General features: G+C 43.3%; 1 protein-coding gene across 1 annotated transcript in view; it reads left to right on the forward strand.

Annotated features, from left to right (window-relative positions):
• Window positions 1–13,138, forward strand: part of MCCC2 (methylcrotonyl-CoA carboxylase subunit 2) — a 1,233,028-nt gene that overhangs the window by 981,096 nt on the left and 238,794 nt on the right. The window contains exon 15 of the mRNA XM_044064435.1: window positions 4,780–4,865. Coding sequence (XP_043920370.1) covers window positions 4,780–4,865 — 86 coding nt within the window. The remainder of the gene's footprint in view (window positions 1–4,779; window positions 4,866–13,138) is intronic.

The following is a 13,138-nucleotide window of genomic DNA, read 5'->3' on the forward strand; positions in this document are numbered from 1 at the left end:
GGTCCTTTTGGCATTGCAGGCCCTTCATGCCTTTCTTCCTCTGGGAACCATTGCAATTCAGTCAGACAACATGTCAGTGGTCTGGTACATCAGCAGACAGGGAGGGACCAGATCTTATCCCCTTTGTTGTGAGGCCACAAGAGTGTGGGGATGGGCGATCTCCACCAGTCGCTTTCTCATAGTAACACACATTCCAGGATGGTCCAACTTTCTAGCGGACAGGTTAAGTCGGACTATTCGGATGCCTTATGAGTGGTCTCTGAATCTTTCAGTAGCGGAGCAGATCTTCCTGGATTGGGGTCAGCCTTGCTGCGATCTCTTCGCATCTCCTTGCAATGGAAAGTGCAGTGAGTTTTTCACTCTGAAACCCCTGACAGGGGAGTCCCCCAGAGAGGCTCTAGTCCATGCTTGACCTCCCGGTCTTCTGTATGCTTACCATCCAGTACCTCTTTTGAGGTTTCTACAGAAAGCTCGTTGACTGAGGAGCAAGGTGATCTTCATTGCCCCATTTTGGCCTTGCGAGGTATGGTTTCCCTTCCTTTGGTCTCATCTTCTGGCTCTGCCCTGGATGTTGGATCCCATTCAGGATCTGATGTCACACCCATCGGGGGTTCCTCATCCGAACCTGGACAGTTTAAAGCTCACGGCTTGACTGCTCCAGTTCCCGTGATCATTAGGACTCCTGGATTATCCTCTTCAGTTAGGTCTTTTCTGGTGGCTGCTCATAAGTCTTCAACCAGGAAGGTTTACCACAGCAAATGGAAATGTTTTTCCTTTTGGCCTTCTCAAAGGAGTTTAGACCCTTTCACAGCTCCTATTTCTGCCATTCTTGATTTCCTAGCCAATATTTTTCAACAGGGAGCTTGTTCTTCTGGTATCAAAGTTCAATTGACTGCCATTTCTCATTTTCATGTGGGTGAGAATTCTGCCTCACTGGCCTCCTCCAGACTGTGTAAAGCCTTTATCAAAGGGACCTTTCTGTTATGCCCCCCGTCAAGGATCCTGTTCCCCCATTGGACCTTACTATGGTTCTTCAAGCTTTGGTGGCTCCGTCATTTGAACCGGCTGCAACCATAGATCTAAAATTTTTATCTTGGAAAACAGCATTCATGGTGGCTATCACTTCTGCTAAAAGGGTTTCAGAACTGAAAGCTTTGTCCATCAAAGTTCCATATATGATTTTCAATAGATAGGGTTTCCCTTCGGACCAATCTGTCCTTTCTTCCTAAGGTGGCATCACAAGGTTAATATCAATTGGACCATTAATTTACCGGTCTTCTTTCCTAACTTTGCTAACAAAATGGAATACAAACTCCAGTTGTTGGATGTTCATAGACAGTTACAATTTTATTTACACAGGACCAAAAACTTCCATGAGTCCTTCTCTAAACCCTTTTTGGGTAAACCTATCTCCAAGGGCACTATTGCTAGCTGGATTTCCTTCTGCATCCTTTAAGGACAAAGGTATGTCTCCTTCGGGTCAGGTGAAAGCTCATTCCACTAGGTCCATGGCTACTTCTGCAACCTTTTGGTCTAGAGTCTCATTGGATGATATTTGTTCTGCAGCTACTTGGTCCTCATCTAATACCTTTATTTCTCACTACAAATTGGATTTGACTTCTAGACGGTGAGCATCCTTTGGTTCCGCGGTGCTTCTGAATATCCTTCCATGAGGGTCACCCAGGAGTTTAGTAGCTGGGGACTCTGTCCCACAGGTTGGAGACCAAATGAAGTAAACTACTACAGATAAAGAAGTTATGTACTCACCATAACATTCCATCTGAGTAGTTCTACTTCATTTCCCTTCAGCCGTCCCTCCCTCCATCTCCCTGACCTTGTTATATGGACAGCCTGAGGGCTGCAGTTGTATGTCATAAAGTATTTTTCAGGTCAGGTTACCAGTATAAGGGTCAGCAAACTCGATCTGGGGGTTGGAAGGTAGTGGAGGTGTATTATGGATAAGAGCAGGAGCTTGGAGCTCGGAGCAGATGCTAGTGAAATTGCTGGCTTTGATCCGATACGGATCCGGGATCCCACAGGTTGAAGACAAATGAAGTAGAACTACTCAGATGGAACGTTATGGTGAGTACATAACTTCTTTTTTTCAATTATAGCTGTGTTGCTACTGGGAAGGATGTATACTGATAGTAATATTATACGTTTGTTGTGGTTGATTTTTAGGCAGGAGGTTAGTATTCAGTGTTGTTTAGGTCTTGGGGGGGTTGCTTGTAATAGCTCAGTATTAATTGAGTCTTTATTTATTATTGCTACACCTCCACCATGCTTTGTTATACTGTCTGGCCTGAGAATGTTGTGGCTAGGGGGTAGGATTTAGTTATTGTTTATGTGGGGTTTAAGTCAGGTTTCTGTTAGCACTGCAATGTCAGGGTTGTATAGAGAGAGGGCAGCATGGAATTTGTGTATTTTGTTTAATAAGCTTCTGAGATTCACGATAATGAGGAGAATGTCTGAACTATTTTTAGGTATGTTGGTAAGGGGCAAGCAGCTGGCAGCTGTTGTTGGTTGAGAAGTTTGTTGAGTCATTAAGAGGTTTTGTTGTATAGATTTAGGGCCTGCGTTAGAGTGTATGTTGCCACTTAATTGTAATTTTGATTTTTTATGATATGATGGGTGAAGGAGTTTAGCTGATGTTTGGAAGTGTTTCAGCAGTGCTTGAAGTGAAGTATGCATATGCAAGTATTTGTATGAGAGTCTTGGTCAGCCCCAGCTATCAAGCAACCACACACTTCCCTTCTAATGTACTTTGTCTCCAACTGTGAGGGCAGTCACTAAGAAAGCTAAAATCACATAGGGTACCTGATCTAAGTTTAAACAAGATAATAGCCCTATAAAGGTCTGTGTTAAGCCTGAGGTATCAAGCGGACACACCAGTTCCTCTTAATGTGCATTGTCTCCAGCTATAAGGGCAGTCACTAAGCAAGCTGAAGCAACATAGGGTACCTGCACTGAGTTTAAGGAAGATTTCAGCCTGCCTTAACAGCCCTGCATGTTATTGTTTTTAAATAAGTGCTACTAATAATCTTAAATCCTCTCAAATAATTTTGTTGGAATTTGACCTTTCGCTGTACTGGCCACTATAGGTACATGACCTGGGACCTAGTCAGCAGCAACCCCTTAACTCTGGTCACAGTTTAATAGTGCCTTTTTCAAATATAATCTGCCTGTTAGCTGTGTGGCATGTACAGCTTGAGTTGGTGTGAAAGATTTTTTTTAATTTAAGCTTTGAAGATAGGGAATGGGGATTGTAGTTCCTTTAGATGGAAAGAGGGATTCCCATATTTTAGGAGCAAGGATGAATTAGTAGTGGTTGGTGCACTGTAGGCTGGTTTCTCAGGATTATACTGGTTTGGTTGTTTGGAAGAAGCATCTGAAGTTGTATAGTGTTTAGTATGAAGGGCAGCTAGAGGTGGGAATTTGGTTGGAGAAGTTTAAAGATGAGAGACTAGAAGAAGGTCTACTCTGTCCTACACTGGGCAACATTTTTTTTAAGGTAAGACAGTGGTGCTTATTAGAAGGTGAGTTAGTGATGAAGTGACAGATTTTGTTTTCAGTTGTCTTCAGTGTGGAAGAGCCCAGGGAGAAAAGCTCCATTACAGTTTACTAGATAAAGTAGAAGAAAATGTACTTGCACAGCTTGATAATATCAGACATGATTACACTATTTTGAGACTTGTTTTTAAGTACACGTTGTATTTATGAAGCACGATAAGTTGTAAGTATAACTACAAGATAAAATTACAGACATATTACATTGTTTCAACACAGGCTGATATTGTCACACATAGCATCTTGGGTTATAATATAATATAATATAATATACCTTTTCATTATGTGTGCATGACACAATAAAATTACATTGTTTCAAACACAGGTTGATATTGTCAGGAATGTTGTTACCTACAAACGCAGGACACAGAATGATGAAGCATTCCATGCCTTTACCTAGTTCACACAGCAGTCTATACAGCAGGTGAAGTACAACCTTATAGTACTGATTATGTTATGTGTTCACAAATGTGAAGTAAACCAGCAACTCATTCCTGACATCTTGTAGTAACCACATTTTCTGTAGAAATGTGAACAGCAAAATGTGAAAAGCAATGCAAGCATATTAATGATTAACAAGACTATAAGTCTGCTTTAAGGTTAGTATGGTGAGGAAATGCTCATTTTTAAGGATCCGATGTCATTTTCGTGATGTTTCAAAAAATTTTGCTAAAAGACCATAAGTTGTCCTGTGCATAATAAATACTACTGTAGGGGTTACATTTCAAGATGTAGTTCATCTTTTTGTAGCGGATAGCTTTTCTAGTAGTAGACTGCTTTACTTTTTCTTTCTTTCTTAGACTTTGGTAATTTGGTCCCACTGATCCCAGGGCTTATTTACAGGAAAGACCAAATGAAAAGAGCTGTGCACAGTACAATCTTGGGGACATTTTTCATTATTTTCTTTTATTGAAGTAGCCAGTCTGCATACCTTTTTTTGTTTTTAACACTGTAAATATTAGAAGATGAGAGACAGATGCTGAAAACCCTTGTATACACCCAAACACCACACCATCTGGAGAAGTGAATGTTGTGAATTCAGCTGAGACAGCTGCAGCAACAGCCTACATCACTACATCACTTTGCTGCTGAGGGCTGCTATCAGGCATTGATATCTTAGTGTTATTGTAGCCCTCTTCTGCTTGCTATTTCACTGAAATACACAGCAACTGAAGCCAGAGCATAGCCTAATGATTTTATTATTTTCCACAGTTCTCTGCAGCAGAAGAGGCAGCGCTGAAGGAGCCAATAATCAGACGGTTTGAAGAAGAAGGCAATCCTTACTATTCTAGTGCAAGGTGAGTAGATTTAGAACTACAGTTGCTGTGCCAAGGATTGATGTTTCATTTATAATTTGTATAAAGCTCTGTCAACTATTGCTTGTAAATACTACGCTAAGAAAGGCAGTTTCCTACCTCAAATGTAAATAATAAATCTGATGTTGTTAATCTTCACCGAATCCTTGACAGTAGGTTAGTTTCTGAACCATGGAACTGACTTGGCCCCATCTTTCAGCTCGCGCCCTCCAAACTCTAGAGCCAGGCACTACCCATAATGCTCCTCACAGAGATTACGTCAGATCTCATTTGCCGCTTCACAGGCCAGATGTGTTTGTTCATTCTATTGAGCCTTGGCCTAATTAATGTAAGTGTTTTCAAATTTCTTTTTGTATAATTCTCTTCATTCTTTAAACTCTTGTATTTCTTGCATTTTTTAGTACTTCTACCCACTCCTCTTACTTCACTAATTAACCTTTCCTTCATTCTCTTTTTCTAGTGTAGGTAAACTGTCCAGTACCATTGTTGGTACTCCTTCCTTTCTGTTTTAAATATCTTTAAAGGTATTTCTTAATAACTTCACTGGTATTGTTTTTTTTTTCTTTGCCCAACTCAGACGGACATACCTTGTGTGTGTACTATCTTGGCAGGATTCATTTGCAAGAGAATTGTGTAATTTGTCACAGGGTTTTCTACCTGCACGTTGACAAAAAGCAAAAACAAACTAATTTTGAAAGGGCTTCTGAACTCTACCTTCGACGAGGCCATCTCTGAATCCAGGGAGAAAACTTGCGCTTCGTCATCATCATCTTCCCATGGCTCAAAGAAAAGATCATCCTCAGTTCCGAAGTCCTCGGAACCAACTAGAAAAATGGCTAAATCGCACCAGAGGACTTGACTACACCTACTAAACTGGCTTCTGAGCCAACAGCCTCTACTTAGGTACCTAATGATAAATCGGTACCTAAGCAGTCAGGGTTGACTGCGCTCCCAAGAACTTCATACTCCCACTTCTGTGGACCCATTCAGAGATACCCCATTTGTGGAAGTGAGACCACCGTGATCTCCTTCCACTGCAGCGGTACGTTCTACTAAGAGTCTATCAGAAGAGGATATTATGAGACTAGTGGATCATCTACTTGTGGCAAGAGGATTACCTTTGGTTCAAAGCCAAACCGGCTTAGAAACTGTCCATCCTATGACCCCCTCATACCCTCCTCCTCCAACTCTAGATGAGCCTTTGGAGCCTTCGATCCCAACACTCCCAGCTCCGACTAACTCAATTCTAGTAGCACCTTCATCTTTGGTTCTGAGAACTGTCTTGAGTATCTCTGAGCTTTCGGCACCGGAGACCTCCAGGGTCGAGACTCTCTGGTCAGGTCCGAGATGCATGGTACCTTTTCGGTTCCTTCGGAACCGTCTATACCTCTTGGTGCCTCAGCCCTTGTAGTGTCGACCTAGGCTCCTATTCCGGAGGCGGTCTCCTCGGTGCGTGGTGTGACCCCAGTTCCGAAGTAGTCTGTTTCAGTTCCAGGCTTCCATCCCTCTATGGGGGGGGCCTGCCTTCCGGATTATGGAGAAGGCATTATCCATTGGGGATTTTCAGTCTTTGCCATCCCTGTCAGGACAGATTTCTTCTTCCTCTCGACCTGAGCTACCATTAGTTTCACCCCCGGGACAGAGGGCATAAGAGTCCCAGGTAACTCCCACTTTAGTGGTCTCCTCTTCAGACACTTCCCCATATCATCCCCCCCAAGGAAGTCCCTGCGAAGAGGAAGTGCAAGAGGAAACACCTGGACTCCCTGGAAGAGTCTTACACTGAAGATACTGATTTTGATGAAGGGGAAGGTTCCCCCAGGTCACTGATGTTTCCTTTGGGGACATCCTGGAAATCTTGAAACAGAGGGGTGGCTGGTCATCCATCTAGTCTTCCTTGGAGGAATCAGTATACCTGGAGGCTTTTTGTGCCCATCCCTCTACCACTTGGGTCTCTCCACCCACTGACAATCTTATTAAATTGATTGCTCAGCAGGCATGGAAGATGCCCAACTCCATAGAGCGAATACCCAAGAAACCTAACCGGATATGATCGGCCCCCAAAGATGAACCATATTGGTCTAAAGGGATTCCTGCCGACGCCATGTTGATAGCGGCTGCCAACAAAAAGGAACTCGCTGAAGAGAGTCCCACTATCCATTCTCCTAACAAGGAGTCTAGGACTTTGGATAGAATGTGGACCCATGTTTATGCTTCAACAACCTTCGCTCTAAAGTCCTTGAACTATGTGGCACATTTTTAGAAGATTACAGAGATATTTGATTAAAGAGCTTTCAAACACTCTCTCAGGAGCAGTGGCTGAAGGGGTCCGTGACAAAGTCACCTCCCAGCTTGCAACCCTTGATGCTATCTCCAATTGGTCCATGAGGCTCATTACGCATGCAGCTGAAGGGATGACCAGGGCAGCAGGTATAGGTATAGCCATCAGAAGGCATTCCTGGATGTGCTTGTGTGACTTTGCAGAACAATTTAAAGTGTGATTCGTCAATGCTTTTTTTGACGGATCCACCATTTTTGACCGCAAGGTAAAAGACACCCTAGCCAGATGTGAGAAAGATGGTAAGATCCTATCTGGTGTAAGCATATGTTTCTCCACTCCTCAAAGACCTTATTCTAGAAATCAAAGGAGTGGGAGACTATGGTTTAGAAAATCCAAAGGGCCTTTCCAAGACTCACGAGGCAAAGACTTCCCCCAGGGCAGAGGGGGAAGCAATGGAAGACATCCTAGAGACAGAAATGGACTGCAAAGTCAAGGGTCCAGAGAATTTTCCTCTGGAACTTCCTATCAGCATCCCTAAATGGGGGCCCGATTGCCTTCCTCTGGAGGCAGTTAGGGACCGAATGTCTTTGCACTTACATGCCTGGCAATTGATAACTTCAGACAAATGGGTGCAGGGGATAAATATCCAGAGGTTACAAAATTCCACTAGTTGTAAGTCCCAAACCCCCACAAAACTCTCCCTGATGTTCCACCCAATCAAAGGGTGGCAGCAGTCTTAGAAATCCAAAAACTGCTCAAAATAAGAGTCATCCAAAAAGTTCCACCAGACCAAATAGGATCCGGGGTTTACTCAAGATTCTTTTTAATGCCCAAAAGAACAAGGGACTGGAGACCCATTTTGGATCTCACCCAGTTCAACAAGGCTGTACAGCAAACTTTGGTCAATCCATACTTCTGTTCTTGGAAAAAGGAAACTGGATGTGCTCTATAGACCTGTAAGACGCTTATTACCACATAAAAATGGGAAAAAGCTCCAGGAGTTTTCTGTGCTTCTGGCTAAGAGCCAGTCATTAGCAGTTCAGAGCACTGCCCTTTGGACCCACCACAGCCCCCAGGGTGTTCACCAAATGCATGGCAGTAGTTGCAGCTCATCTCAGACTGCAAAGTTTTCGAGTCTTTCCATATCTCGATGATTGGCTCTTCACCACAAGGCATAATCTAGACTAGGCAAGAGACTACACCATAAATATTTGTACGTCGCTAGGTATAACAATAAATTTCGAAAAGTCCAACCTTCAGCCATCTCAGCAACTGGATTTCATTGGTGCTCATTTAGACACCGTCTCGGGGATTGCATCTCTCCCTCCAGAAAGACTACAACGCATCAAAATCCAAGTCAGGAAAATTTGTCAGAGTGACAAGGTTTCAGCAAGACCCGTTCTTCAAACCTTGGGTTCCATGGCTGCATCAATCACTCTGGTTCCTCTAGCGAGGTTTCATATTCGAATCTTGCAGTGGCTACTAGCTTCCCAATGGGCTCTCATGCATCAACCGATGTCTCATCCAGTTTTGATTACCAACCATTGCAAACAGGATCTCAAATGGTGGCTACATTCCAACCAGATTCTCTTGGACCGGCCATTTATTCTTCCTCAGCCCCAAGCCATAGTGACCACGGATGCTTCCCAGATGGGAGGGGCATTATCAGGGAAAGACAGTCCAAGGCACATGGTCCCAGTTGGATGCCAACTTGCACATCAGTGTTCTAGAAATGAGGGCAGTGCTATTTGCGTTCCAAGCATTCCAAGACGTCCTTCCTCACGGGACAGTTGCAGTTCAGACAGACAACATATCGGTAGTCTGGTATATAAACAAACAAGGGGGAACCAAATCTTACCCACTATGTTGAGAAGAATTCAGAATTTGGCATTGGGCGATCTCTTCCAACCGCTTTCTTATGACAACACACATTCCAGGAAGTTCCATCGTGATAGCAGACAAGCTGAGCAGGTCTATTCTCATACCTCACGCATGGTCTGTCAATCCTGTAGTGGCGAACAAACTATTTCGCCATTGGGGCCAAATTTGCTGAGACCTCTTTGCCTCTCCCCTGAACAACAAGTGCAGAAGTTACTTTGCCCTAATCCCCCCCCCTGGGGAGTCACCAAGAGATGCTGTCCTTCACAATTGGCCTCCCAGTCTGTTATATGCCTTTCTCCTAACTCCTCTCATATCGCAATTCCTAAAGAAAGTCAAAAGGCCAGAGAATTCAGTAATCCTCATTGCCCCTTCTGGCCTTGACAAGTTTAGTTTTCCTTCCTTTGGCCTCATCTAATACGAAAAACATGGATTTTGAACCCATTTCCAAGTCTGCTAACCCACCCGAAGGGGAATGGTTCATCTGAATCTCCAACATCTCAAGCTCACTGCGTGGCTTCTCCAATTCCCATGATTGCCACGCATCCTTTCCTTTCTTCTCCTGTCCAATGCATTATTATTGCTCATCACAAGCCTTCTTCTAGAAAACTATATCAAAGCAAATGGGAAAAATTTACTAGATGGGCCTTGGATAAAGGACTTGGACCCCTTATACCAGCTCTATCCATGAAGTTCTAGATTTTCTAAATACACTTTTTCAGTCAGGTTCTTCCACATCTACGATAAAAGTTCATCTGGCAGCAATTTCAAATTTTCATTTAGGCTTGAATGACTCTTCTGTGATTATGCCAGAGCTTCTCTAGATGACATCTGTGCAGCAGCCATTTCATCATCTTGTCATACCTTTATAACGCATTACAAATTAGATCATGTCTCGAGGGGTTGAGCATCCTTTGGCTCTGTGATGCTTCGGAATATTCTTCCATGAGACCTCTCAAGGCTAAAAAAGCTTGGGATTCTGTTCCACTGTCAAGGATTTGGTGAAGATTAACAACATCAGATAAAGAAGTCATGTCTTACCATAACGTTCCATCTGTGTTGTTGATCTTCAACAGTCCTTGACATCCCCACCCATCTTCCCCCATCCTAAGACTGTTAGTAGATGAGACTAGCTCTTAGCTAGTTTCTCATTAAGGACTCATATATAGCCGCTTTGTCTATACTTTCTACAGTTAACCGTATTATTTTTTCTATATACTATTATTTGGCAAACTCGATCTGAGTTAATCTCTCTGAGGAGCATTATGGGTAGTGCCTGACTCGAGAGTTTGGAGAGCGCAAGCTGAAAGATATGGCCGAGTCGGTTCTGAGGTTCAGAACCAAACCCACTGTCAAGGATTGGTGACGATCAACAACACAGATGGAACATTGTGGTAAGACATAACTTTTTTTTTTCCTGTGTGCTACTGTCACTCTTACTGTCATTTTTATCGGTCAAGGTCTATATATCTGCCTGCAGAAAAGAATAATTTTTGCCATGAATGCCAATTGCTGTTTAGTGGTGGTGGAGGGCATATATCACTTAGCCTTATGGCAGTTCAGATGTACACAAACACATTCAGCTCCAGTTCTATGCAGCAAATGATATCTGGTGGTTCAGAAAATAGCTTTGCTGAACAACTGAGATGTTTTTCAAAATTATCAGAGAGGACAGTACTAACAGGACACATAAACTGGAAATGTATGCTAGCCCTAACTCACTAGCACAGAAGTTCCTTGACTTTGTTCATTCAAATGCCCTGGAACAAATTGTCCATACCCCAACAAGGGGAACAGACATTCTGGATCTGGTCCTCACTGACATGTCAAACAGATGCAGTGCTGCAACTGTTGGACCCTCATTAGTTAACACTGACCACAAATAAGTCACCTTCAAGCTGGGCACTAACACCAGAACTCACAAAGGGTGAAATTAGACTAAAGAACTCCACCAAGGCAAACTATACTCTCGTAGGTGAAGATATAGATACATTCCAGGCCCCATCCCAAGTTGAAAGTGATAACTACGCCAAAGCTTACACTAAAGCCCTGTACAGTCACTTGCATAAGTGTATAAACTTGGCCATACCAAAAAGAATCAAAGGCAGTGCCCCAAAGAAAAACAAGCTGCCATGGTGGATATCCATCATCAACAAACTTCACAATAAATGCAAAAAGTTGCTGTCCAAGAAAACAAAAGCAAGGCCTGAACAATGGAAAAGCAACCTCCTCAGCCTCAACAGGCAAAGAAGACAACTTGTCAAATCCTCAAACGGCTCCTTTGAGAGACACTTAGCAAGTACAGCCAACGATGACAATAAAGCCTTTTACAGCTATGTACATAACCTAAAGGGTAGGACCCAAGCATGTGCAGAACTAGTGGCCAATGGTATCACACACACTGACCCCTGTTAGCAGATAGGGTTGGTGCAAATTTCACTCTCCTATTCCCGCCTAACTTACAACAAAACTTAACCCCCACACTCACACACACACACACACACACACACACACACACACACATCTGAAGAACAAGTCCTCAAAGCCTTGTCCAAGGCAAAAAAACACCTCCTCTGTGGGATCAGATGACATCCCAGGCTGTCTTCTAAACAGGCTAAAACATGAACTAGCATCACCACTAAGTATCCTTTTCATTCATAGCCTAACCATAGGCTTTGTTCCTGTGGAATGGTAGACAGCAACAGTTATTCCCCTCCACAAAGGTGGCCTAACAACAGACCCGGGGAATTACAGACCCATAAGCCTGACCAGCCTCATCTGTAAGGCCATGGAATGTATCATTATGGACCTCATAAATAAAGACATAGGTGACCTCCAAACCCTGGATCCTATCGAATTTGGCTTTGTGAAGGGCAGATCCTGCCTATTAAAGCTGGTGGATTTCTTTGAAAATGTGATAAAGGCCATTGACGAGGACAGATCTTTGCACACAGCATAACTCAACCTGGCAAAGGCTTTAGACACAATCCCATGTTCAGGCATTACAGATAAACCTAGCAAACTGAATGTAAACCCCTTCGTTGTAAGATGGGTTGCTAACTGGCTTACAAACCAGAAACACACACCATCAAAGTGGGTGACTCCACATCAACCAGCTGACCTGTTACCATTGGGGTGCCACAGGGGTCAGTGCTGGGCCCCCTATTGTTTGGTATATACTTTTTAGAAGTTCAGGTCAAAACTAAAGGGTTGTGGCTGACTAAGTTTGCAGATGGCTGCAAACTAGATGCAGTCATTGAATCCTCAAATGATGTCAGTATACTCCAGGAGAGTCTCGTGCAGACCAGTGACTGGTGTAGTAGTCACGGTCTCAAACTGAATGCAGAGAAATGCATCATCATTAACTGTGGCACAAACAATATCCCCTCACACTATCAAAATCAACAACAATACCCTAAGTACCCATGACGTGGTAATGGACTTGTGATCACAAGTTGACTGCGGCTTTAACTTCGACCACCAAAGCTTTCTATGTAACACACTTGATTAGCAAAGGCATTGCCTCAAGAGAAAAAATATTTATTTATTTATTTAACATTTTTTACCAGGAAAGTCCAACTTGGAACAAAGCCAATTTTCAGCAGAGGCCCAGGGAGAAACAGTTCAGACACATGTCTTTGTAACATGGGAGGAAACCAGAGTATCCAGAGGAAATCCACACAAACACATAGAGGACATGCAGACTCTGCACAGAAGGCACCCCAGCCGAGGATCAAATCGGACACTCTCTTGCTGTGAGGCAACAATGTAACCGCTGCACCACTGTACCATCCAAAAAGTTATTACCCTGTGTACTCGGTAGTTATCAGGCCCATAATTGAGTATGATGCCCCCATTTGGCATGTACCATACTAAGCACCTGCAGCAATTAGAGAGACCCCAGAGGTTTCTAACAAAGAAGATCAAAGGGCTCCAGCATGTGCCTTACACAGACCAACTAAAGTCCCTGTCACTATACTCCGTATCATAGAGACTTTTTAGGGGAGACTTATGCCTGACCTACATAGCAATCCAAGGCCTAAAACCTAATGGACTTGCTGCATATGCATAAATCAAACAGGACTAGGGCTACCCTTTC

This window comes from Protopterus annectens, chromosome 2.part2 (assembly GCF_019279795.1).
Source record: "Protopterus annectens isolate FY-2018-M chromosome 2.part2, PAN1.0, whole genome shotgun sequence".
Lineage (NCBI taxonomy): Eukaryota > Metazoa > Chordata > Ceratodontiformes > Protopteridae > Protopterus > Protopterus annectens.